This window comes from Trachinotus anak, unplaced genomic scaffold (genome assembly GCF_046630095.1).
Source record: "Trachinotus anak isolate AG129_WGS33_773 ecotype Australia unplaced genomic scaffold, CSIRO_AGI_Tana_v1 ptg000021l, whole genome shotgun sequence".
NCBI lineage: Eukaryota > Metazoa > Chordata > Actinopteri > Carangiformes > Carangidae > Trachinotus > Trachinotus anak.
This window is the reverse complement of record NW_027273872.1, coordinates 20,718,118-20,744,408: the sequence shown is the minus strand read 5'-3', so window position 1 is coordinate 20,744,408 and position 26,291 is coordinate 20,718,118. Positions and strand designations below refer to the sequence as shown.

The 26,291-nt window shown below is 43.6% G+C and overlaps 1 protein-coding gene across 4 annotated transcripts in view; it reads right to left on the bottom strand.

Moving 5' to 3' along the window:
- tenm2a (teneurin transmembrane protein 2a) overlaps nt 1-26,291 on the bottom strand; it is a 226,247-nt gene that overhangs the window by 63,993 nt on the left and 135,963 nt on the right. For 3 of the 4 annotated variants that reach the window (XM_071457469.1, XM_071457470.1, XM_071457471.1), the window contains one exon: nt 142-348. The exons of the other annotated variant lie outside the window; for it this stretch is intronic. In XM_071457469.1, the coding sequence (XP_071313570.1) occupies nt 142-348 (207 nt within the window). The remainder of the gene's footprint in view (nt 1-141; nt 349-26,291) is intronic. 4 annotated transcript variants of the gene reach the window in all.

The following is a 26,291-nucleotide window of genomic DNA, read 5'->3' as shown; positions in this document are numbered from 1 at the left end:
TTTCTGAGCAACAGCTAAATCAGATCAGGAAATGGACACATGATGAGGTAATGCAGTGGCCCAGGTGATGGATGACATATTGATGCATCAATGAAATGAATGAAGGGATAAAAAGGACGGATGAATGGAGAGGTCTCTTACCCGCGGAGGAGGGCTGAGCCCGGAGCAAGTATGAGTCTTCCGGGTGGGGCTCCAGGTGAGAGTGGGTGGAGTTTTTCTCCAGCAGGGGCACCTGGCACTCTCTGATCGGTGGAGACGGGCCAGGGGAGGGGTGATGGGGGGCGGACGAGGAGGAGGGAAGGGACGGAGGGAGCAGGGAGGAGGAAGAGGTTGGAGGGAGTGGGCGACCTGGAGGATGGAGGGAGAGAAAGAGGGGAGAGAAGGAGGTAGGGGGGACGTTAGACAAAACAGATGGCAATGACTGACATGATACAGAGGCCTGTTCACAGAAGCAGGTTCACTGAGAAATCTGGATTATGTTGCTCATCAAAATCCAGAATCCTTGAAAGGGTCAATTTACCCAAACTGCAAATAAACATCTTTTCTCACTTGCCTCTGGTTTCTAGAGCCATGTAGATAGTTTTGGTTTTATTTGTCCAGGTTTTAAGACACTTCAACTGTCTGAGATTTCAGCCTCCATCCTAACACAATGGAGGTGAATGGAACTGTCATCATTTTTCATTGTTTCTCAATGAAATAGTTGCTGTGGAAGCTGTTGACAATGTGAAGACTACCTGGGATGTCTACAAAAAATTGCTGTTGTGTTGCTAATGTTACAAAAAGCATATGTTTGGCAGTGGAGAAATCTCACACTGATGATTCAAAAATAAATAAATAAAATAAAGTAAAATAAAATAAAATCTAAACTATCTACAAGAACTTTTTTTTCCTTCTTTTTTAATAATTTGTTTGAACAACTCCTTTAAAATTGGGGACACTGATTGATGTGAACAAAACAAAGACCTGCTGCAGGGAATCCAGTTAACTCATGAGTAAACTTGCTTCTTGGAACAGCCGCCTGGTAACAGCAATGTCGAGCAGTTTGGATACAAACACAAAGACTTGCAGAGACTGGAGAGAGTCAGCGTAGAGACAGATTCACACAGAGACACATATCTCCTGAATACATTAATGAGCGACTAAGAAATTTCACTTTTCTTTTTTTCTTCCTACAACAACCAAAATCAAACGGTTCACATGACTGACGATAGACACAGGATAATCTCTGCCACTGCATAACACACAAAATAAAGCCAACTTTAACAATGCCAAGATAAAGCTAAATGCTACAACGTACTGTAACAGTAACGCAAGTAGAAATGTGTTATAAAGTCAGTGAATCGACTCATTCATACATCTATCTAAAGTTTACTCAAGCCATGACGGCGCTACTGGTCGCACCAGACCAAATAAAACCATAACTGTAAAACTTTTGAAGGTGTTTCAGGAGCTCAAATAACGAGATAAAGGATTAGAGGCCCTACATCCATTGCATGATTGTCCTCTACATGTGTAAGACAAGAGAAAGTTAACAGCCAAGTCTTTAAATAGTAGGAGCCATGGGACACGTGGACACAATCAGGCTGTCCCATACACCAGAGAGGGAAGAGAGGGATATAGAGAATTCACTCTACTCTCCAAAGGTTTGGAATCAAGGACAAAGACAAATCTAATAAATTCTATTTAGAGACGGCTCAAAATATAGAATAATTATGTCTGCCATATTTGCAGCTCAATCAATCAACAATATGGTAAGAATGAGGCCACTGAGTCCAGCCAATCCACCAAAGGACGCAGGTTATTACACCTCTTAATTAGATAATCAACCAAAGACGCTTAGACACACTGATAATCACTTATTTTCTCTTGATTCCACATTCAAAATGACAGCCTCCAGCGCCAGAAAAGTTTTTTTTTAAACAGCTTTACAAATAAACTTTTTTTTTTTTTCCTATTCCTCAGTCACATCTTGTCCTTCGCCTTCCAACACTGAAATGTAAGTGTGGTGGCGAAAAAATAGGTTTGTTCGTCTGTAGTTTTACAAAACTTCATCCATTCTTTCTTTTGCCATTAAAAACTTCACAAGAAAAATTGAGAAGTTATAATGTCTAGCCTTTCAGTGAGGTACTGCTCCTTTCATCATACTTTTTCACTTTCTTTTCATACAGACAAAAAAGAAAAGAAAAAAAAACGCTGTGGGATTTTGAGGAAAAAATACAAAGTTTGCTGAACATTCATCATTATACTACTTTAAAAAAATGTTTCTCTCCTTTACTTTCTGACACTTCTTCAGAATACAGATGTGGTTTGATTGTAATTGGACATCATTCACCTTTCCATCACAGAGTATTGATAGAAATCAAAATGTATAAAGGCCATGATAGATGGGGGACTCTTGGGCGACAATGCGATATTGCTTGCGTCAGGGAAACAGTACCTGGGCAAGTCAGGGAGGGAGGGGTGGGATCAATGTAGGCATCATTTAAGAAACACAAAGCGGTTAGACATATATGTTGAAGCACATTCATCATGGAAAATATACGTTTCCACACAAGTCCAGGTGTCACTTTGGCTTTATAGAGATATATTTGATAGAAACAGAGGCAGAGTGATGCCTCTGTCCTGCTGTCCCGGCTGCTCCAGCTTAGAGCATTTGCGTCACGGAAACCAGAGCTAGGATCGATCCACAGCCCCACGTTAACTACACCCCAGAGAGATGCCATCCTTGTCTTCTGTTTAGGTATGTGTGTGTGTGTGTTTGTGTGTGTGTGTGTGTGTTTGTGTGTGTGTCCGGTCAATCTCATCAAAGCAAACAGAGAAAAATGGATAAACAATGGCAAAGTAAACACTGTGGCCGACAGGAGGGAAAAGGAAGAGAGGCAGGAGAGGGACAGCGAGAGATGGATGGAGAAGGGGGAGAGACAACGAGGTCATGGGGGTAACCAAGGGAATGGAGAGTGAGAGAGAGAGAGAGTCAGAGAAACGAATGGAGGAAACAGAGGACAGTCCAGAAGCTATGAGCTGACAAAACTTATTGCCAATAAAAAACGAGGGAGAAAGCAATAGAGGAGGGTAATTAGGAGAGGAGGAGGCAATAAGAGGGGACTGAACAGTGGAAGATGGAGGACAGTAAAAAAAGGAATGAAGAGGTAAAGAGGGAATAAACCATGGACATGTACAAAAAAAGAAAAAGCCTCTGATCTAAATGAATCAATCACTCACTTCAGATGATGGCTAGAATGGATCTGGCTATTTGCATATTTCACAAGACCTTTAATGAGGCTATTGGTGACAACGAGCAATGGAAAATATGTGTGTGTGTGTTGTGGCACACCTTTACGATTGTTTTATTGCTGTTGTATGTTTTTATTACGTGTGTACACAATTGTGTATGTGTGTGTGTGTGAGCTCGTGCACATAAGGTTATGTGTATGCGACTGCAGTTATTAATATTTTAAATCACTTTAATTACGAAAAAGGAAAAATTGCACTAGTTGGCCAAAAGCAATTAAGGGAACTTTAATCTCCTTAGCAATTATGCTGTGGGGCATCCTTAACTCAGTCATTTCTGCCCGCTACATTTCTAGAAAGGTCAGTGGAAATTGCTTTGTGTTATTAGAACAAAGACTTGGCAATGAGCTCACTTGGTTCTCTTGATGATTTGTTCGTTGCCATCCTTCAGCCGCCTCCCTGGCCATCTGTATACATCTCTTAATCCTTCTCTCTGTGCAAGTCTCTTGCTCTCTGAATCTACAGTTCTCTCACAAGTGTTGATTAGTGTGAAAAATAAAGTGTATCATAGGGGGAAAAATAGGAAAAAAATAAGACAGTAGCACTGTATTAAAGGCATTATTGGATTCCCTTGATGATTTGATAACAATGCGGTGTTGGGTGAGAACCAGCACCTTTGACTTGCTTGTATGAGTCATGCAAGTGTATCGGCTTTGCCTGTTCTGCGCTGCTGTGTGTGCCCATTGACTCATCTCAATTTGACTTTTAGTATAATCTAGTGTTTCTCCATGAAGCCATTTGTTATCATGAGTGGCGTTACACATCAGTCATATTTCGGCTTGTTGACTCTTCCCTTCTCTTCCTCGTCTCTATTTCTGTCCCCCCTCCCTTCCTCCCTCCCTCCCTCACACCTCACTCCGTCCATCCGTCCACCCATCTGGCTGAGGTGAGGAGTGGTAGGCCGAGGAGAGCGGAGTGGAGCGAGGGATGGAGCGACAGCTGGAGCCCAGTCAGACAAGGAGAGACAAATTACCCCTCTAACGAGAGCCATTCATCATCTCTTCATCTCTCCCTTCTCTCATCCCGCACTTCCACCACACCTCTATGTGAAATACAGTGCACCTGGTTGGCAACTCCGGAAAACAAAAGAAATAAAAAAAACAAAAAAAACAAAACAAAAACACAATCAATCTACCACACAACTTTACACTTGGTGTTGTTGTCATTTAGTCGCTACTCATGTGTCTCGTGCTGCTAAGCCAATCAGCACAGGCTTCTATTAAGATGACGGAAAAGAACGACGAGGGGGGGGGGGGGGGGGGCAACAAGATAAGAGAGACGTGCAATGATTGAATGAGCGCTGCGCGGGGAAGAGGGAGGAAAAAGTGACACACCCATGCTGGCACATGCAGAGACTCATTACCATGGCGGCTGTCAGCACAGATGTTGAACTGAGGGGGAGCTGTCAGTCAGTGTGTGTATGTAAGTATGTATGCGCGCGTGTGTGTATGTGTGATAGCGTCTGACAGTGATCTGAGGGCTATTTAGTGATGACAGCTGCTGACACAATGGGCCCTTTTCTCTATTTATCTATACAGTGCAGTCTGTCTCCTTCATCTCATCTCTCTTCCTGTCCCCCCCTCCCTCCCTTTTTCTGAAACCATCGCCTCCTCCTTCCTTCTTATTCACTCCTTTTTAATATTTCACATTTAGCTTGACTGTGGCAAGATGCACACCTGTTGTTGTCTGCATGTGTGAGCAACAAATGGATGTTGCAGCCGATCCAGAAGTGGGCTGAGTTCTCCCGCAGCCTCCCTGTCTTTTCTCTCCTTTTGCGATCAGCGTCACAGTAGAAAACGAGTGATAAAATGAGTGAAGCAGGAAGGGAGAGATGAGAGGATGATTCAACAGACGTGTTTTAATTAATAAAGTTGGGCTTTCACAGCCTAAAGAGATGATTGTATCACTGGCTCTTCCTTTGATGTGTAACTGAGTGTCTGGGTTCTTCTCTGGCCTAGAGCTCTCCTCTGCCTCACGCTCAGTTTCTCTCTTTCATCTCGTCTGCATCACTCCACAACTCCAGTGGCCTTCTTCCCAAACAGGCAGATCCTACACACACACACACACACAAATACACACAGACACACAACCACAGCCTACAGCGGAGGCCGAAGACACCTTCTGGCTGGGAAAAAGATGCTTTAGAGACTCACAGCGTCACATTGTTTTGTTCTACATTCCAGTGTTACTCGATTTCATTTTGTATGTTCCTTCCAGGATTAAAACTCAGGCTCATGACTATTATTTCAACCATTTATCCATTACTTTACGCTAACTATTTTAACCATTAATTAGCCTACTTTAGGCTATTTAAGCCATTTAAAGATTACTTTCAGCTAACTTTTTGCAATTATAGACTTTTAGCCAACTTGTTCAAACATTTATGAATTATTTTTAGCTATGTCAACTGTTTATCTATTACTTTTAGTTAACTATTTTAACCATGTTACTTTTTAGCTATTTATCAATTACTTTAAGCTAACTTTTCTACTCTTTGCAAGTTTTATTGGTTGCTCTTAGCTAACTACTTCAACCATTTATTCATTACTTTTAGCTGTTTTGACTTCTTCACTAGCTGGCTAATAGTTTTCATGGATTTGAAACACATAATGTTTGATTTGGTAGAACTTTCAAATCACATCGCTTGTTTACAGCAAATGATGTCCTCAGTCCCTCTGTACACAGCCTAAATTCATGTAATCAGAAAAGAAAAAAAAAAGTAAAATAATATATATATACATATACATATATATATATATATTTACATACATACATACACACACACACACACACACAGACACATATATATATATATATATATATAGTAGCAGTGAAAAGAAAAAAGACAGAAAACCCTCAAAGCCATTTGCTTTGATCCATCTTCACCTCCACTGAAGATGGCATTCAGTGTCTGAGACCATTTAGAAATCATAGGTTCTAAAGATTAGTTGCCTCTTAACAATACCTCTTGACCTTGATATAATGTGGAGTGCACAGGAATAATGGAGCCCCATTATATACTAATATCAACAGAACTTTGAAAAGATAGGTGAGGAGCTATTGAATTGAAGGGCTGTGTTGTTCTTCTCATCTAAACATCATCTAGAAGGCTACGACAGGTCACAGAGACAGAGACAAACCTTTAAATTCCTTCGAGAGTCGTGACGTGCTACATGACCAGGACCTCTGAGGCACTCACAGTGATAGTACACTACACGGTGCTGCGGCGAGAGCAGCCCATGGCATGAATTCTAACAGAACATCATCTCTGAGTGATTCCTACATGTAGTTCATGAGGTTGTTCCCCACTCCTCTTCTCACTCAAGTGGCTGTTTTTTTTTTTTTTGAGAAGAGCGGAGATGAGGACAGACACAAGCTGACACGAAGCAATGCACTCAACCTTTTGACCCAGACACACAAACGCAGCCCAGCACCTATCTGCATCTGCTAATTGAAACATGCCTCCCTGTTGCTGGAAAATGCAAGTACGTGTGTGTGTGTGTGTGTGTGTACATTGCTATACTTGGCATTAGGATGCTAGAGCACACCCACGCTGTCCATTGTCAGATATGTCCACTGCGTAACTTGGGGCAACCATGGAGGCTGCATTACCATATAAATTACATCCATGTTGTTGGTGCTGCTGTGGATTGATGGTATTGTTATGGATTCTTCACATTGGACCCTCATTGAAAACAATCAAAATAAATAGCCTCCTCCTCCCACATAAATGCACACACACGCACGGATGCATGAGCACACACACTCGCTTGTAAGTGCATCTACATACACTGAATATACAAGCATGTGCACGTGAAAACACACTCAAGCACACACAGACCCTCAACCTCAGGTGCAGAGAGATAGACATCCATCCTTTCAGCCTTCCATTACCTCTGAGCATGCTCTGTTACGGCTGAAAGGAACAGATCTGCAAAGAGGGGAAAGTCTGTGTGTGTGTGTGTGTTTGTGTGTGTGTATTCACAATGAGTAACTTGCAAAACCTGTAATAATACATGAGCCTTTTTCAGCTGCTGTGTTCAATATGCTGCCCAATGCCTATTTATGAATCAATATGATAGCAGCAGGAAAAAAAAGCAATTTTAAACTTCAGGGAAGAAAACATAATAAAATATAAATCAGCACCAAAATAATAATATATACTGTAAGTGGTGTAAAATATAATAATGGAGTAACAATAACCATACCAAATTATGTCATTTCTTGATACAGAATAGATGCTGGAGTTTAAAAAAATGCCACCCAATTATTTCTAAATGTGTTGTCCGAATTATAAAATTCAGTGACAGCTACTTTAAAATTCCAAAATAAAGGAATAAATAAATAATACATTTAAGGGCCAAGCTAAAGCATTTTTCCACATTAAATCTGAATATTTAACATAGCTGGAAATAGATTTTATAATACAAGAAAGACTGCGCTCACATTTCCCCCCTTGACAGAAGCGTAGAAAGTGACGTGGACAAGGTCTTTGATGGCTGGAGATGGCACTTGGTCTTGGCACTTAGTAAACACTAACAAAACAACACAAACCTGCTTGCAGCTTTGGACAGACTTTCTTAGATTTATATTGTATCTGGAAGACCAATATCTGTGTGCCTGTTATCTTGACTGGAGGAAGCTTTTAGATGTTGCAGGGTGAAAATCAGCAGGGTGAAACGCTGGAAAGAGCGTTTCCTTCAGTCTGCTGTGCAGCTGAGTTTAGTAACATGAACAAATTTGGAACCACGGACTGTTGTGGACATGATTTAGTAAAAAAATTAGATTTCACCTGCTTGTCATGTTAAAAAAAAAAGGTGAGTTAGAGTTAAATTTAAGTTGAAAACTAGCTTTGATTAAAACTGTAATTAATATTTACTAAAAGATTAAGCCTAGGCAGCCAAACTGTTGTGATAAAGATAAAGGTAAGAATTTGAAAATAAAGAAGCTTTACCAGAAATAAAAACCTTAATTCACTAATCAACACATTTTCATTAATTAGCACTTAAATATGAGCCATCGAAGCTTAAATAAAATGTTTACACCTAAATTTTCAGTCTGATAGTTCCAGTGACTGCCTGTTTTCAATCATGTCCACAGCACACAGTCATTTTATAGTGGATGGAAAATGTCTTTCTTTCCACTTGCAAAGTATGATAACTGCATTTGCATTTTAAGATAGGCCTCATCTCATGAAATTTTGGGGAGACAAGGCTCACGCAGAAACTGCATTACCCACAGTCACTCAACATCTGAAAGAACGACAGTCATCAGGGATCGAATGCACACGGAATTACTTGAGAGAAGTAGCGTGGAAAACACATAAGACTGCAGAGGATACAGAATCGAACACATGTAACATACAAAATACTGTAAATACCCACACTTTCATATTCACACATGCACAGGTGCCCGCACAAATACCTAATTCAACATAACGAGGCTCCGCTGAACAAGCCACCAATTGCTGTGGTTGCTATGACAATTTAGTTCCGTAAAAAGCACGAAAGGAACAGAAAACAGCTGGAAAACAAAGGGAAAAAATTAAAGAAAAGAAAAAGATTCAACAGAGAAAAAAAAAAAAGAACACAGGGAAGAAAAACCCTCAATTCAGAAAGAGGAGATGGTAAGTGAGCCAGATTTTTTTCATCTTTTTATTATTATTATTTTTTGGTGCACGAATCTGCCAGTTTGTGACCTTGTGCAGTCACAGATTGCATATTGTACTGTAATCTCATGAGTAAACTCCATTTGAATAAAGTCTCTTTTTTGTGTGTGTGTGTGTGTGTGTGTGTGTGATGTTACATTATGTGCTTGGGTGTGAGTGTGAGACAGTGAGCTTGCGAGGCTGAGTCAGCAGAGTCTCCTTTGACGATTAGCAAACACAGACATGCGCACACACGTTGTGGAGAGTCCCTGGTATCCTCTACACCAGGATCAGCCAAAAGAGGGGTGATGTATTTAGAGCCAGTGGATAATGACTGTACTGTGGCCTGTTGCAGAGAGAAACCTCTTGTCTCTTTGATGTTCTGCAGCCTCTATTTATAGCAACACCAGAAAAAAAGGACTGAGAGCTGAAAAACACAGTAAGCCACATTATATTCCCTCTAACTAGCTTACTGTTGAGCACTGTGCTCTCTCTCTCTCTCTCTCTCTCTCTCTCTCCCTCGCTCTCAAGGTGAACAGAATGGAGTCTCCACAATCTGGGCCACATTTGCTGCGCCTTTTGTGCCTCGATTCAGACGCATTCTGTGCCTTAGAGACGTGTGTGTTAATTATCAAAGCAGTTTGCCTGACATCTGAGGTCCGCCTTATGTGTCCGTACCTTTTATGCATTTGATACAATAACTGTTGATGATTCCCCAGCAATCACAAAGACTTACATTTGTGAGGGCCATTGTTGCAGGTATAATTTTCACCTTTCCACAAAAGTATCTGAGGCAAAGCAAAGTTAATCAACCTGTATTATGCAGAAGTTTTAGTGACAACAGATGCAGTGAGAGGGCACCACAAAGTGTGAATGGAGCTCCGGTGAGTTCGTTTACGGACAATTTTCTTTTTTTTTAACTCAAAATGAAAAAGAGAAAAGTAGCCAAGAGATGATGAGCACAGCGTGTCAGACTCTTTTATAACACCAAAGATGGAGAAGAGTGTGGTCAATTTTAGTGATTGCTCTCTTTTGTTGAGGCATCCACATCAAGGTGGCTTGAATTTCAGCAATCTTTCTTTTGTGCAAAGTCGTATAACTCAGAAGCCTGTTTAAATACATCAACTTCCTTACTTTATAAACCTCACTATAATTATTTTACATTTAGTATTACACGTTTATCATAATAGACATCTAGTTGGCAAAGGGAGATTTGTTTTAAGTTTAAAATTTAAAATTTTAGTTTACAATTTTGAATCGGAGACAAATCCTATCAATGGACTGCACCTTCTGAGCTCTTCAACAATATCAGAACACATTTAGGAGACGGTCCTAAGTCACTGATTGCATTATTAGCCGCTGCCTTAGTAAATCAGATGATAATTACATGTAGATTGCGAACTCAAGCAGAATGATGGGAGTAGCACAAAACTTGAGCCTCGTTTTCATGGAAGTAACATAAATCTGGCCTGTCATCTCCTGGCCTCCCTCCTTTGTGTTTGTGAGTGTGCAGAAGGGAGAGGGAGGCAAGAGGGAGATTACCATGCATGTCTAGGCCCTTTGAAGTAGCTTTGGTCATGGATGGCTAAGAGTGTGTGTGTGTGTGTGTGTGTGTGTGTGTGTGTGTGTGTGTGTGTATGTATATGTGTGGACATACATATGTGTGTATGTAATGGGGATGAGTCACAAGCCTCTGAGGCTCACTGTTTATGTGGTGAGAGAAAATACTAAAAGCCTTTATCTCCATATAGTGCATGTATAAGAGTATCTGTCTATCTATCTGTCTGTCTGTCTGTCTGTCTACCTATCTATCTATCTCCATTATCCAGTATCTATTTTTTTCCGAGAGAAGATGCAATCGTCATACAGAGTTACAATTAGCGCAGCTTGCATCAGCTGACATCAGCTGACTCAGAGGAATATGGAGGTCCCCATGCTGATGGACTTCACTTGCAGTTGTGCATCTAGGTGTACGCCTGAGTGTGTGTGTTTCGGAGTGCTTGTTTGTGTGCCCATTTCGCACAAACACTCTCTTGCAAATGTGATGCAACTCTCCAAGGCACCACCTGTAAACCCATTCAGCTCATAAACAGTTGTGCCCAGCCAAGCAGAGGCAAAAGACTTTACAAGGCGCTGGAGGAGACAGACAGCCCAGTCACATGTTCAACATTAGGCTATTAGTCTCACCCCCTCACTATGAACTACAGACCTCCGAGACAAATATTAAATGCTAATCTTTGTAGGACGAAGCCAAGTCAGTCAGTTTAAGCTGAGAGCGTTGAATGAGATTTTTAATTACTGCATGACCTGGGGTATATTAGCGCATATTAATGAGGATCATTAACCTAGAGGTAACTAAGACCCCTCCTCCTTAACTACAACTGATAGCACCTCTGCTGTCTGACACTAAAATATCAGTGTGTGCATGTTTGTGTGCCTGTGCCGGTGTTCTTAAAGAAATGTTTCACAGATGGCTTATTCCATTCTTTGTAATTAACCGCACGTCCTTAGTAAAAGTAAATAACTGGAGTCAATGTCCTTTCACACCTAAGGAATTCTACGGCTTGAAAGCCTGATCTCTGGGCCAACAATGCCCAGTGCTGAATACAGAACCTTGGCTTGTAACTTTAATGTTTTTGTGGCTGTTTGTTGAAAATGAAGGATGAAAGGGGCAGGCGCTGTAGAAGAAAACATTTTTATCTTGTCTTTTGTGCAGCCTCAGACAGAAAGAAAAAAAAAAATTTCAATGGGCAGCAAGTAACTACAGCACAGAGCAGAATGAAAGATGAGCAGAAGGAAGGAACAATTTCAATCGACATATGCAAAGGTCAAGGTAATTTCAATGGATAAAGAAGAGGAGAAACAGGAAAAAAAAGGAGGAAGTTTCTGGTCTCTCTTTGACTACAAGAGGTTGAGGCGGATCAGAGGAGGGCCCACTTTCCACCTCCTGCAGTGTAAATGCCACGAGTAATAACGACGTCATCCACCCATCGTTTCTGTCACACCACCCCCCCACCACCGAGTCCTCCAACCGTGTGTGCCAGCTTCAGTCTTGTAGTGCCATTAGACCGCAGTCTCAGTGGTATAGAGGCAGACGCTTTTATCTCAGAAGAGGGCGGACCAGCCGTATTTGGCTTGTAACGTTTGCTTAGCACACGCACACACACACACACACACACACGCACTCACTCACAAACTCATTCACTCACACTCTTCTTTATCTCCTACTCTGTCCATTTCTCTGCACTCTCCTGTCTCAGCAGTTTATCCTTTCATCTTTACATAACTGTGCGGTCCCTCAGTGACCTGCTCTAAAAGTAGTTGCTCCACAGTACACACACGCAACACCGCTGCTCCGCAGTGCAGGGACCCATCCACCTGAGCCTTGTGTCCCACTCCAACTCTTTTCTCATGTCTCCGCTCATGTCAATACACCAAATGGAATAAATTAAAAAAAAAAAAAATCAATGTGAGAGTGAGCACAGGGCCAGTGTGAGGGGATTCAGATGCACTGATACACACATAGGGCAAATATATAGGGCAGCACAGCAGAGGGAACAGCGCTGCTCGCAGTGAGTCCAAAGTAAGAATGAGGGTCATGCTGCTGAGAGTTCTGGGTGGTTACATGCACAATAGGAGCAATCACTTGAGTGTGCTGTTCAGTCTGGTGCTGGTATGGAATAATGGGGACATAATACTGCTCTCTGGTAGCCATTTATAATGTATAATCTGATGGTAAGTGTAGTATGGCTGAATGCACCATTTAGTGTTTATGCAGTGTTTGAATTTAGACAATGGCAGGTGGGGCTGTGGTACATTTTATGTAAATTGTGTGTCTGAATGTGTGCGTCTGCCAGTGTGTGTGTGTGTGTGTGTGTGTGCGCATCTTGCTTCAGTACACTGTGCATTAATTGCCATTCCCAGTGGTCGTCAAGAGTGCGCAGGACTCCTCTGGGACATCTGCACCTTCATTAGACTCTACTGATCATCACGCTGCAGCACCAAGAGAGGGCCTGTTCCCCTCTTTCATCACTCCTTCTCCGCTTCAGTACTCCCTTGCCTCTCTCCTCCCATTCTGCCAACCCTCTGCCTCATTTTTCTTTTTTTTTTATAAGTTCCATTATCTCTCAACCAGACCCCGCAGTGTTGTTTTCTTTAAATGTTATCTTCATGGCATTTCTGGGTTTATTAGGCCAGAGCAGACAGTAAACCAGAAACCAAGGAGTGGAAAGAGTGAGAGGAAGCAAGTGAGAAAGTTCTAGCTGGACTTGAACACCGCTGCTGTTTGCCCCCCCCCCCACCACCGTGTACCCTGCTCCTTCAATTTGTAATGGCTTATGAGTTCACCGCCTCCCCTCTCATCTGTCAAAATTTCTGTCACTTTATCCCCTCCCCTTCACCCCTCACCACTTCTTCCCCACCCTCATCTTGCACTATCTTTTGCATTCTCTCTCCCATCAGCCCTCCTTTCATCATTATCTCTCAGTTAATACTTCTCACTGTCTCCATCCCCAGCACAAGTGGTTCTTACCCTCAGGGGGTAGGTTCGCTAGCACTCCCCAGACCCCCACAGACATGTAATGCACCCCCGTGCCCCCCCTCCATCTCCCTCCTCTCCCATCCTAACCCTCCGACTCAGCCTTCCTCTCTCTCTCTTTCTCTCTCTCTCTCCCCTCCTTTCTCCGCAGTGGATGAGAGACACCAGCTGGAGGAAACAGAGAGAAATGGGCCCAATTACAGCATTGGGAACTGAAAGTTGGCTAATTAACTCTAATTCGCTAACAAACTGCTTTTTCACCAAGAATCATCTCTCTCTGTCACATGGCACACACATGCACGAGAAACCGCATTTCCATGGACTGCCAAAAAAAAAAAAAAAAAGGAAAAGAAAGAAACGCACAGACACACATCCACACAACTGCAGGTACACCTGCACACAAAAAATTACTCCGTACCCATCCGCACGCACACAGGCTCACATGCCCACACAAATGTGCACGGACCCACTTGCTCAGCTGTATTTACCGCAAGGGCAATATGTTGATTACGTTAGAGTGGCTGATTATTGCACAGTGACAGTAAAGGAAACAAATGTCTTTCATAGGCAGGCATCTATCTCAGCGAGAGGCCTTCTAGCAATAGACTATAGCAGCAAATGACTGCGCTGTATCCAGCTATGACAGACAAAAGATAGAGGGCAGGAAGAGGAAGAAGAAGAGGGGGGGATAAAAAGAGGAGAGTGATTGCACAAATGAGGTTCAGGGGAGAACAAAAAGAAGTTAGCGGAGCACCAGGTGGAGAGAGAAAACAGATGAATAAAAGTTGAAATAAAAAAAGTGAATGGATGGGAGGAGGGGACGAGAGGAGAGAGTGAGGAGACGGATGAGGAGTGACTCTCTGGGTTTTGTTCTGATGCTGTGAAACAGTTTTCTCCTACAAGAGGATAATGGTGGTTAAAGGCAAGAACAATAGGTTTATCTAGAGCAGAGATGCTATCTGGGGTGAAAAACAGATACACACACCAGACAACTTCACACACACACACACACACACACACACACACACACACACACACAGGCTGTGGGATGTTTCATGACTTGTGCGTTACAGATTGTACAGGGAATTATAGTGTAGACGGCACTTAGACCAATAAGCTTGTCAATGTTGAGTTATCAGAATGGGTGTCCAGTGGGCACAGCTCCTCTGAAATGGCAGTGCACACACACGCATGCGCACACACACGCACGCACACACACGCACACACACACACACACACACACCAAGCCATTCTTAGCGAGTCAGGATATCCTCTCATCCCTCTCAGTGAATCGTGAAATCCTCCGATAAGAAGCATCTTACATATGTGTGTGATAATACATGTATGTGAATGGTTAGCACACACACACACACACACACACACACACACACACACAGGCATATACACACTCACACATTTAACACCTGACCACAGAGCAGATGGTTTTAGATGGAGAAACGCCACTTCTCACTTCTAGCTGCACCTTTCCCTTGCACCCCATCGTTCTCTCTCCTGCGCTCCTTCTTCCACCAACTCTCACTATTTTCTCATCCAAGAAGTTCCTGCTCATAACTTTCCTCTGTGACTCTACCTTCCTCACCAGTTCCCCGACAGTGAGATCGATAGTTACTCCTCTTCCTCTCTCGCTCTGTTTCTCTGATCCACCTTCTTTTCGTCTTCCACTTGCTCCATCTCTGTCCCTCTCTCACACCTCATTAGTGATGCTAATACCCCATGTAATAGAGGACACCATTCACCAGTGTGTGTGTGTGTGTGTGTGTGTGTGTGACCACACACTCTGGAAGGGACTGTGTCTGGGAAGGGGAGATGAGTTTCCCCCTCTGATCCCATTTCCCCGTCTGGGCCCTGCTCTCCTTCTTGCTGGGAGAAAATCCGATGGAAATGCAATCACAATCAGTTAGGGTCCAGACAGGGATGGACACACACACACGCACACGCACACACGCACACACGCACACACACACAAACATACACTCTATTCCACTCCCACAAGGGAGCCATGCAGAAAATTGTTTTGGACATGGTGATGAGGAGAGGAGGGGGTCTGGGGTGTGGTGAGGGGGGACTTTTTAATTTACATTTTTAATGTAAAATATCATTCAAAGAGGGAAAGTTAGGCATCCCATTATACCGCGTCATTATTACACACAAGGCACATCCGTCTCAGGGTAATGTGTCCTGGAAAATATGCACATGCGCACACGCAAAAACACACGTATGAACAACCTGCTGAGCCCCCCAGCCATAATCACCAAGTTAGAAATGGGGCTCTTCCTCACACACCATAAATCTGGGAAGGAATCATCTATCCAGTCCTCCAGATATCATCCATCACTGATTATCTACATCTTTGGATTCCCCTCCTCTCTTCACAGCCATCCAGGAAGGGGCCGCTTTGGACAAAACTTTATATGAACTCCTAATTTGAGATGGTGATAACGCAGCTGCTCACACCATAACTGGATAATAACAAGCGCTAATGCCTAAATGACAAAACACTCGGGACAAAAAAGAAAACACATGAGTCTTTTCTGGCCTCCTGCCTCTAAAGTTAAGGTTTAGTTCAGGTAAATAAACTAACTACTTGGTTACGGTTCAGGATAAGTTGTGGTACATGGTGAAAAGACACCAACACTGACTGAAGGAAACAGACAAGATATCAATCTCAGTCTTCAGTGTCAAAGTGAGACACTTTGTATCCACCATCCATCCACCCCAACCTCCTCCACAGTGCTATGACCACATCGTGATTCTTCAGAGAGAAAATACTTTCACTTTGTATGATCACAAGAGGTTGCTTATCAAGAAATTGTGAACACAAGTTATTTCAAGTGTTTGAACTGAGGGCTAATGCTGTCATTTATTTGGTAAAGACAGGTTTTTGGATAATCACTGCCACTTTAAAACTTCCAAACATCTTTCCAGTCATAAACATCAACTTTAAAGCAGCAGTGATCATTTTTTTTTCGGCATAACTCCAAATGAAGAGCTGTACATCACACATCCTTTTTGCTCTGTTATGGATTTCACCAATTCCCGAGGGAAATCTCTGGCTCTTTAGCTGCTAAATGCTCCTTTACGTTCTCCAGCTGCTTGCTAACCAGTCAGCCATTTGGTGCTGAGCAGGTAGCAGAGCTTCTGAGGATGGAAACAGTGTTGATAAAAGTGGAAGGACTTAACTACAACTTTAAAGTTGTGGGTGGCGACATCAAAACAATGAGCGTCAAAAAGATGTCAAAACACCCCACAGAGCTGAGGGAAACTAGGCAGCTGGGTGATGATTCTCCATGGGTTCATCACTATGCACTATCTCTGTAACATTATGAATAGTCATTTCACCCATTGTTCACATAATTTTTTTTTGTAGTGCAGCTTTAATTAGGAGCCTTCAGCCAGTTCTGTCAGTGTGGTGCTGTTGACATACAGTATTTTGGACTGCATTAAGTTTTCATTGTTAGTTTGAAGGCAAAACAAAATAATAGTAGTCGGGAGAAAAATGCAATGTGATTGCCTCTCATGCAACGTGAGGGCGAGCCCCAGCAAAGGAGTTGATCTAAAGACAGAGGTGGTTTGCTCCCAAATATCGATCATGTCTGTTTGTTCAACACAGGCCGTCGACTTCTACAACAGCACAAACACAATAAATGGTCCACAGCAGCGAATCATAATCCCAGCCTTTCTAAACTCTTGCTCTGCTCAATCAAACGAGACACTTCCCGCCGTTAGCGTCGCCCTGCCTCTGAGGTCACAGTCAGTGATGTCATGCCGAAATGAGACTCTGTGGCCCCTCAGAGGCCCCTGAGGGTTCTTGTGGCCTGCCCATGTCATAAACAATCAGTGTCAGGCCATCAGTCTGACATACGGGCTGCCGTGGGGGTCAACCACCTGCAGGAGCACTAGTGGTGATGCCTCTAATGGCGTGTGCACATGTCTTTGCCTTTGAATGTATGTGAAACCATCTGCACTCTGAGATATCGGAGGCGCACCATCAAGATGACGCATGTTTTTTTTTTGTTTTTTTCTACATCTGTGCATACATTATCAACATCTGTGTATATTTGTGTGGACTAAGAGGACATCTGCCCATGTCAGCAGTGATTTAAATGTCCTCTAAACAGGAGTGCGCGGTGACACGCCGTTAATAAACCCTCCATCTGACGGCTGAGTTTGATGGATGCCGATTTGTGCAAACAGCCTTACGTGTCTATTTAAAACTTGGTCCCTAACCTGCAGTGATTCAAATTCTAAACCTGTTTGCTCATCATATTGAATAGCAATTTTAAATCAGCAGGATTTGTGTCAGTGCTCTGATAATCATCCCACAAGGACCTCCTTGTCAAAAAAAAGTGTAGTTTCACAAAGTAATGCAAACACACGGCTGGAAAGTGAACCCGACACTGCCCTTCCTCTCCTTCTTCCTTTTGTCTCTCTCCTTTCATGCTGTTTTTTGTCCTCTACAAGTCTCCTGCAGTTCTTAAAGGCTGAGACGGCACTGTGGGAGTCTGATCACTACTGAGTCCACGAGCGCACACACGCAGACTGACACACACACACACACACACACACACAGTGAGTTTGCTTTGTGTTGCAGAAAAAAAAAAACTGCACCTTTAGAAGTGTGTCTGTCAAAATGAAATTGCTGGCTGCATTACAAGCCTTTGAAGGTATTGAAAACTCATTTTTACAATCACGCCACAGGCACGTAGAGAGACGTCTGTGCGAGTGTGTGTGTGTGAGAAGTTAGAGTTTCCACTCGGTGGGATAAGCAATATTCTCTGTTCTTTCAGTCAGTTTACAGTTGATTATTATTGTCTTGGCTACAGTTTGTTGCTGAGCTCGTTGTACCTCAGCCCTCCAGCCAACCTCCATGTCTTCGTCTGGATAATCTTTACCTATTTCTTCCCTTGGAACTCGAAGCAAAGTCATTTCTCCCTGAGACCCCCTGCTGGGGAGAAACAAACTTTCAAAGCTAGCAAAACAATGAGTCACACGTACACACATTCCTGTGAAAAGACACACTCCCGCACGCAGAGGAACATCACAGAGCGGACATAGTGGCTTTCTGATAATTGCTCAGAAAGGTGACGTTTGTTTGAGCACCACAAAGTGCTTGAGCTCAGCCAGATGGAATGAGCCTGGAGTTAGTCACAACAAGGGCAGATGACCAACAGTATGGTCAGAGGCTGAAACAGACTGACACACACACCCCTATACTCACACACATACACAGAAGGGCTATCAGCTGAGGGACACACATGCAGATTCTGTGACTCGGCCTCATCCTAACGTTTCAATTAGCTGCGGAGGACAGTCTGGCCACACACTGGTGGTCATGCCTCCCATCTGGGGTTACTGCAGTCAAACAGGCGGGCGGACGGACGGACAGGCTGACGGACAGGCTGACAGCCCTCCACACTGATTAACTCTGAAAGATGGAGAGGGCGGGGTGAAATCAGTACAGTGATGGAAATAATCAGGAGAAGCAGTGAGCTGTACTTTTTCTCGAAATTACAATATGGTCACTGAGAGCATATGGTTGTTCTCTCTTTCAGTGTCTGTTACACCTCCAGCTCTGCAGTTATGCAAGTCCCACTCTTTTCTTTGAAAACATCTTTCACCCATTCTCCTCTGCATTCTGCTTGAACCCACTTTAGTTTGCAGCTGCCGGGACATAAGCAGCACCCACACCGCTGCAGCAGCATCATCCACAACAACAACAACTGTCCCGCAGGACCAGGAGGGAGGGAGGGAGGATGGGGTGGTGGGCTGCATTGCCCCTCCATGATCTCTCCCTTGAGAACCAGACTATCTCTCCCCCCTCCTTCATTTCTATTCCCAGTATTTTCTCCAGCTCTGGTTTCCAAGGCGATTTGCTTTATCGTTCCCGTACGGAAGTCGTTACTGAATGATTGCGGTGAAAAAAAAAAAAAAAAGATCAATGCAAAATGGCAAGGACAAACTGTATTTCTCCCTCTGTCTATCTGTTCACCTCTCTGTCCAGAGCCCTCCTCCTCTCTCTTTTATCCTCTCTCCATCTCTTTCTCTCCATCACCCTCTCTCTGGTGGAGGATAGTAATCCCATTAGGATCAATATTCCAGGCGAGTGAGCATCCTTTCACTGCAGCAATTACAAACCTTTAGAGACATAAAGGAGAGCATTTCTTCACAGCTTAGACCATCAATCAACTATTTAGCTTCAGAGGCTGTTGTGTGTCTGTGTGTGTGTGAGAGAGACAGCGTATGTGTGCGTGCATGCACGTGTTTCTGAATCCTGCAGTATTGTTCCGTCTGCGTTACTGAAATGACTTTTGGGATTTTCGTCTTATAGATCCTATTATGGGTGTATGAATACATAAGAGAGCTTCTTAATGCACACTTCCCATCTGGCGGTGCAACAAGGCGCTATCAACTCCCTTGTGAATGCATGTATTAGCATTGTCCACAGTGGGATTTCACAGACGGCTAAGCTTGGGTGTTTAGCCAGGGGTTAATATTTCATGCCTTCGCGTTATCTTTCCCTCAGCACCACTGCATCCTCCACCCTCTACTTCCAGGCTGTGCACCAAATCCATGCTAGTTGCCTCTGCAGCATCATGTCATTCCTGTGCTAGTGTGCCAAACACATGGTATACTCATTTAACAGTCTGTGCACTGGGTTCCTTGACAGCTGTAGCGCCTTCCTATGGTTGTAATCCTACTTAAAAAATGGGGGCTCTCGCTAGCATACAGTAAATACCACTCCCTCTCTCACAGTCTTCCCCTGAATACTCTCTCTCCCCTTTACTCTGGCTCTAATGAGGTGGCGTGACCGACAGGAATTGTGAGGGCATATCACTTCTCATCTTGTCAGCTCTGCGGCCACTTGTGCCCCTCAATGTCACAGGGCTCTTCTTTGCCTGGAGGCCCCCAGCTTCCATTTATCTAACTGCTCCACAACCCCCCATCTGGCACGTCTCGCCCCGAGACGGAGGCAGCCTCGGTTGGGTCACATCTGGAGGCACCCTTGGTGGCAGGCTGTGGAGCGCACCACAGCAACGATAACGCTAAGAGAAGGGGAAAACGCACTTCATCAAAAGGCTTCATATACATTCTCTGCAGTGAAAATTGAATCCGTGTCTGGGTTAAAATTTGTTAGAGAGTAAAACAATTTCCACTGTTCTTTACTGGAGTGGAAAATAGAAAAACTCCACGCTGTAGGTCTGATGCAGCAGCGTGGGTTACAGTGGATCTTAAAACAACAAATACTAAATATTAAGGCTTTCAAAAGACACCCAGGAAATGACAGATCCAAATGGCTTGCTATTTTTATCGACAGAGCTGCATCGTAGCCTGTGGCTCCCACTGTCAAAATGATCGTTCTAATTCTTTGCCATGAAAAAATTCAATTAGACTATCATTAGAACAGGCTGATGATGACGTTCTGTTTATCGTTAACTGCACATTATTCGATTCTTCATTTAACAGGCAGCGCCTCATTTACTGATGATCCATTTAACAAATGCTTCTTCTCAAAGTTTCTTTTGGCTGAAAATGTGGAGTTTTTGACTGCATTTATCTGCAGCGTTGCAGAGAAAATTAGCAAACATTTCCATGTTTCTCTGTTTGACACACGCAATGGCGAGTTCTCTTTGCTGCCAGTTGCACTCAGAAACTCAAGCATATGAAAAACAAAGGGAGTGGCAGGAGGTTTAACTGTGGGATTGCCATAAAAAAAATAAATAAATAAAATTTTAAAAAAAGGGGGAGAGGGAGCAAAAAGTGTATCATGCATGTGGAGGAGTTTTAGTCAAAGCAGCAGAAGGGGCTTGATGGCACTTGTGGAAGTGGATTAACTGTTACATCCCTAACAGAAAGTGGTAGCAGGAGAGAACAGGGCTGAGTCTAAAGCCGAGCCCTCTTTTCGTGGTGGGATTTTTTTTAACCAACAATAGAGAGGGGAACAGATTGACTCCTATGGGGCCAGCACTGTCTGTTCTTCTTTCCCCTCATCCCATTTCTATAAATCTCCAAATTCTAACACTCCAAGAAAGGAATCTACCATAGTTTGAGCTGCACTTGGAAGCCTGTGGAAGTGAATTTGGCTTTACACCCTTGTCCCCTGCTGGTGAATCTACCAGATGCAACTACTGCACTTCCCTTCCTTTGCCGTCCCAGCACATTATCTCACTTCCAGTGAACGAATATCCCCACACACAAATGCGCACACGCACACCGAAGGTCCCCATCACCGATCCTCCACTCGTTCCTCTCAAAGCCCTGGAGACGGAGAACACAGGCTAACAAGGGAACAGGGGATGAAAACACAGCGCTGGAGGAAAAGTGGCAGGGTGGAGGACATCTTCCCCCGGAATCAAACTGTGCATATTTTCATCTTTGCTCATAGACCAACTCCCACAGGACATCAGCATGCCAAACCAAAGGCCTGCTGCGTCTGTTTACTCTGCGCTACAAGAGAGGACACTGAATCAAACTCACTTCAGTAAAGAGAAATTCTATCTCATTTGATACCATAATGAACGAAGGCAGGATTCACTGTCAAAGTTGCCTCGTCGAGCAGCTAAATCCTCTTTCAATACCTTTGAGTAGCTAAACGACAGCTTGACAAATATCAAACAAACTGTTTCATTTAAAAAAAAACCACACTGGTCAAATGTAGTAGAAGGTGACAATGGTCACAGTCAAACACAATAATTGAGAGATTTTTGATTTTATCCAAACAATGTGAAAAATGAAAAGCTTGCCATAGCTCTTATGTAGAGCATCCTCAACGCCTTCGAGTTTGTTTACAGGGGCGACTGGCAATAATGGTTATTCTGTGGCTGTGGAAAAACAGTCCACCACTATGATATCGCAGAGATAACATCTACTATATCACCAGTCTCGCATAAGCAGACCTGTCTCCACACTGGAGCTTGGAATGCAAACAATGGCTTTAAAGTTTGTTTATCTCCCCACACACCTTCCCAATTATAATGTCAAGAGAATCGAGTCTGTGAATCAACAAACAGTTTTCCTTTTTTGACAACAGGCCTGGAAGACATATTTAGAAGAAATAAATGCATGGAAATTCAAATGGAACTCAGTAATATGGACGCATTCCATGCCTTGTTTGTGTTCTTGCCGTTCCCCCCCACCCCGTTTTTCCTGCTCTTTTCTGAATGCTAAGTGTGCGTGCGTGCGTATGTGTGTTGGTGAAAAGATATGTGCTGACAGTCTGGCAGCCTTCATCGGAACCCCGCATCTCTGTCAGACCGCAGGCTGACTGAGTGACGAAGAGAAGAGCAGCAAAGTGGAAAATGGGAGGCGAGGAGCAAGAAAAGAGGAGGAAGAGGAGGAGAAGTAAAGCAGGAGCAGGGGTGGAAGGAGGGCAAACTGACTGGACGAGAGGATTTGAAAAGGGTGAACAAAGCTGGCATGAAAGAGGAGGATGAAAAAAAAAATAAGAACATGTGGCTGTGATGTTTGCTGCCAGTGTGTTGATGGAGCAGAGGTGAGGAGGGGATGAGACTGTAGCGATCAAAGGATGCACGGAGGAAGGAGAGGAAGGCTGGTGACTCACCGACAAAAACAGCTAAAAAAAAAAAGAGAGGCTGTTTTAGTTGCTAATGTAGGTGTGTGTGTGTGTGTCTGTGTTTGTGTTGCGTGTGTATGAGCAGGAACTGGTGTGAGTGGCAGGGTGTAATAAGAAATGTGACCTATTGATTGGCTGTAGAAAGATGTCAGAGCTCAGCGTGTGTGTGTGTGTGTGTGTGTGTGTGTTTGGGGGTTGAGGGTGTTAGTACTGGGACAACACAACCGCAACACAAAATGGCTTCCTACCCCCTTCTTCTCCTCTGTGTATTTATTTTATTTTATCTCCATTTACCTTCGAGGGGATTTATCCACTTGCCAACACAACTTTAGCGTCTAGCCCAAGCCTTGGCTCGGCGACAGATAAAATCTGATTATTATATTATTATGATGTGTGGTTAAGGTAACGGTGCCTGAGGGCTGCGGCGTGTTATTATGTGAGCGTGTTAAACAGAAGAGGAAGTGCGCTTCCCCAGATTGACAATCCAATTAAATGACTGTGTGGTGTGTTAAGAGCAGCTGCAGACCACCCAGGGAAACAACAAATATCACTACATTTCTGGCCTACAGACGCACTTACAGTAGATTTTGAAGGGTTGTGATGCCGGCGCAGCTGGTTGAGAAAAAAAAAAAAACCATTACACCATCGCACAAACACACACATATAGACAGCTTATATCATCCTCTCCATCTCTGTTCCTCCAGGCTATCATATATGAAAGGTGTGAATGGGTCGAGCGAGCCAGGCAAGAAGGATGAAAGAGCATGACTCGACCTTGATGCTGTTGCTTGACTCTCAGGATTGTCGATAAGAGCGACAGCAACCAGAATGTGGACTATTCAACCTATAGCGCTCACTAGCAGGTGTTCCACTGTAACAAGCTCCCTCTCTCATGGCCAACCTTGTCAGTGTTTCTATGTTTGCAGGAGAGGAGATCAGAGGACTGAGTACACAGGAAGCCTATAGACAGACCAAACAATTCAAATGCCACACAGGGGATTGATTAGCTGACCTGACCTGGACTCCTGCGTTCAATGAGATGGATCATGAAAGAACATCAAAGGGAGGATGCTTGAGGGTGTGTGTGTGACGGGCTCCTAATGCTACTATAAAGGCCATTCATAGCTGATCAACTGCCAGACTCACGGTCAATTATTGATGAGGTCGTTTGGTATTTAGAGGAGAGAGGAGGTGAGGAGGAGTGACACACAAACTTCACTTTCTTTATCTCCATCGTCATACCCACTCTTTTTTTTAACCTACAGGGATTTTATATGTGGAAGTTTTTTTTTCTCTTTTTTTGGTCATCAGGGTTTAACTGCTTTATCCCAAATAGACACATGTATAATATGATAAGCGCAGCTGTCAAATGAAAGTAGTAGAATAAAAAATACCGCATTTTCCTCTGAAACACAGCGAAGTAGAGGTGGCATATAAAGTTGAATACAAATATAAAATATGTAGGAGCTTTCCAAAGTCTAAAAAAACTCATAGTGATGTCATCAGTGTTATCTTAGCTTGGCAACAACAAATTTGTGAGAGGAGGCCTGAGGACGCTGAGTTTGACAAATACAGGCATGTCCAGGGCAGGAAGGGGGCTAATGAAGAGATGCTATCAAGTTGCATTATGGAACATGTAGGATCCAGTATCTTTAGGACTTGACCCATACTAGAGATAAAGATATTAGCATCTCTCTCTCTCTCAGCCTCTGCTACACATACTCTGATCATTCGTTTTTAAATCTGTCAAAGAGCGATGCTGAATCGCTCGAGTGGCCTTTAAAATGAACATAAATGTTCAGGAGCTGATTTGTGCGCGCTATTAAGTGAGTGGCTGTTTCACCGGCATGATTACAGGAACCTAGAGATTTGAGAGTGAATGTGATTTAAGCTCCTCTTGATGTATCATCATTCTCAGAACCAGATGAAGCCATGGAGGTAAAATATGTTGGATGAGAAGAGGTAGAGATTTTTATTTTATTTTTTGCACAGAGTGGAGCCAAGTGTATCCTTTATTGTTTCCTGTAAGCCTAATGTTGCACCACGTATCCGATGCAACGTGCATGTTCCCCTTTATCTGCGTCTCCAGTTTATGTTCCTCCCCGCCTTGTTCCTTCCAATATCTGCTTGGCTGCAACCAAACCGTGTCGACCAATTTATGCAGAGACACATTGTCCCATACGGGGCCCATCTAAACAATCAAGGCTACCTGATGAGACCCTGGGGGAGATGAAGGGTGGGAGGGGTGAGGAAGGAAGGAAGGAGGGGAATGAACATACAGGAGTTGGAGGGGGAGGAAGATGAGGGTGGGAAACAGGCGCCGAAAAACAATGAGGCAAAATCAGAAGATAAACGAGGCGCTATTTCAGTGGCAGGATTTATGTACTGTCAACATTACCCTCGCTATTAGGGGGAATCCAATTACTCTGCGCCTCTCTTCTCCTCTCTTTTCTCTCTGGGAGGGAGGGAATAAAGGAGAAAAAGAGTGAAGGATGAAAAGAAAATGGATACAGAGAGAGAGGGAGGGAGAGAGAGAGTGAACAAGAACACCTCTGCATGATTTATCCAATTTTCAACACATATTTAGATATTAAGGAGAGGGAGCAGGAGAGGGAAGGCAGAATGAACTCAAAAACTGAGTGAAAGAGACAGGAAGAAGCAGGATGCACAGCGGCGCAGCATAGAGGAATAACACAGAGTAAAAGGACGTGACTGAAAGCTCCTGTATGTGAGCGAGAGGGAGAGGGGAGAGAAATTATGAAAGGGAGAAAGGAAGGGCAGATTTGGAAAGACAGAACCTCCCTCTAGATTTAATTGCATGCATCTCCGCTTTTAAACGGCTGATAAATTATACATGAAGGATGCTAAGACAATAATTATGAGCTGTTTTAGTGCAGAACAGCGGGGCGAGGACAGACAGACAACGGCGGAGGAGTGGAGGAGCTGGAGTCGGCCAAGAAATTCTCCACGGAAAAATCTCTGGAGAGCTCGCAGGGTCCAGGAGTGGAGGAATCACAGTGCATTATCATGATATTATGGAGGCTACGTGGAGCAAGTAAGTGGTGGGTAGTGTTAGTGAAGCATCCACACACGCTGAGAGACACACGTAAAAGAGCGCGCACACACATGCACTCTTCTTTTCACTACAGTGGCCTCAGGTTATAGCCCCAGCAGCTTTGTCCCGTCAGATTTTTGGCTTTGTTTATGTAACCTAGCCTGCAGCT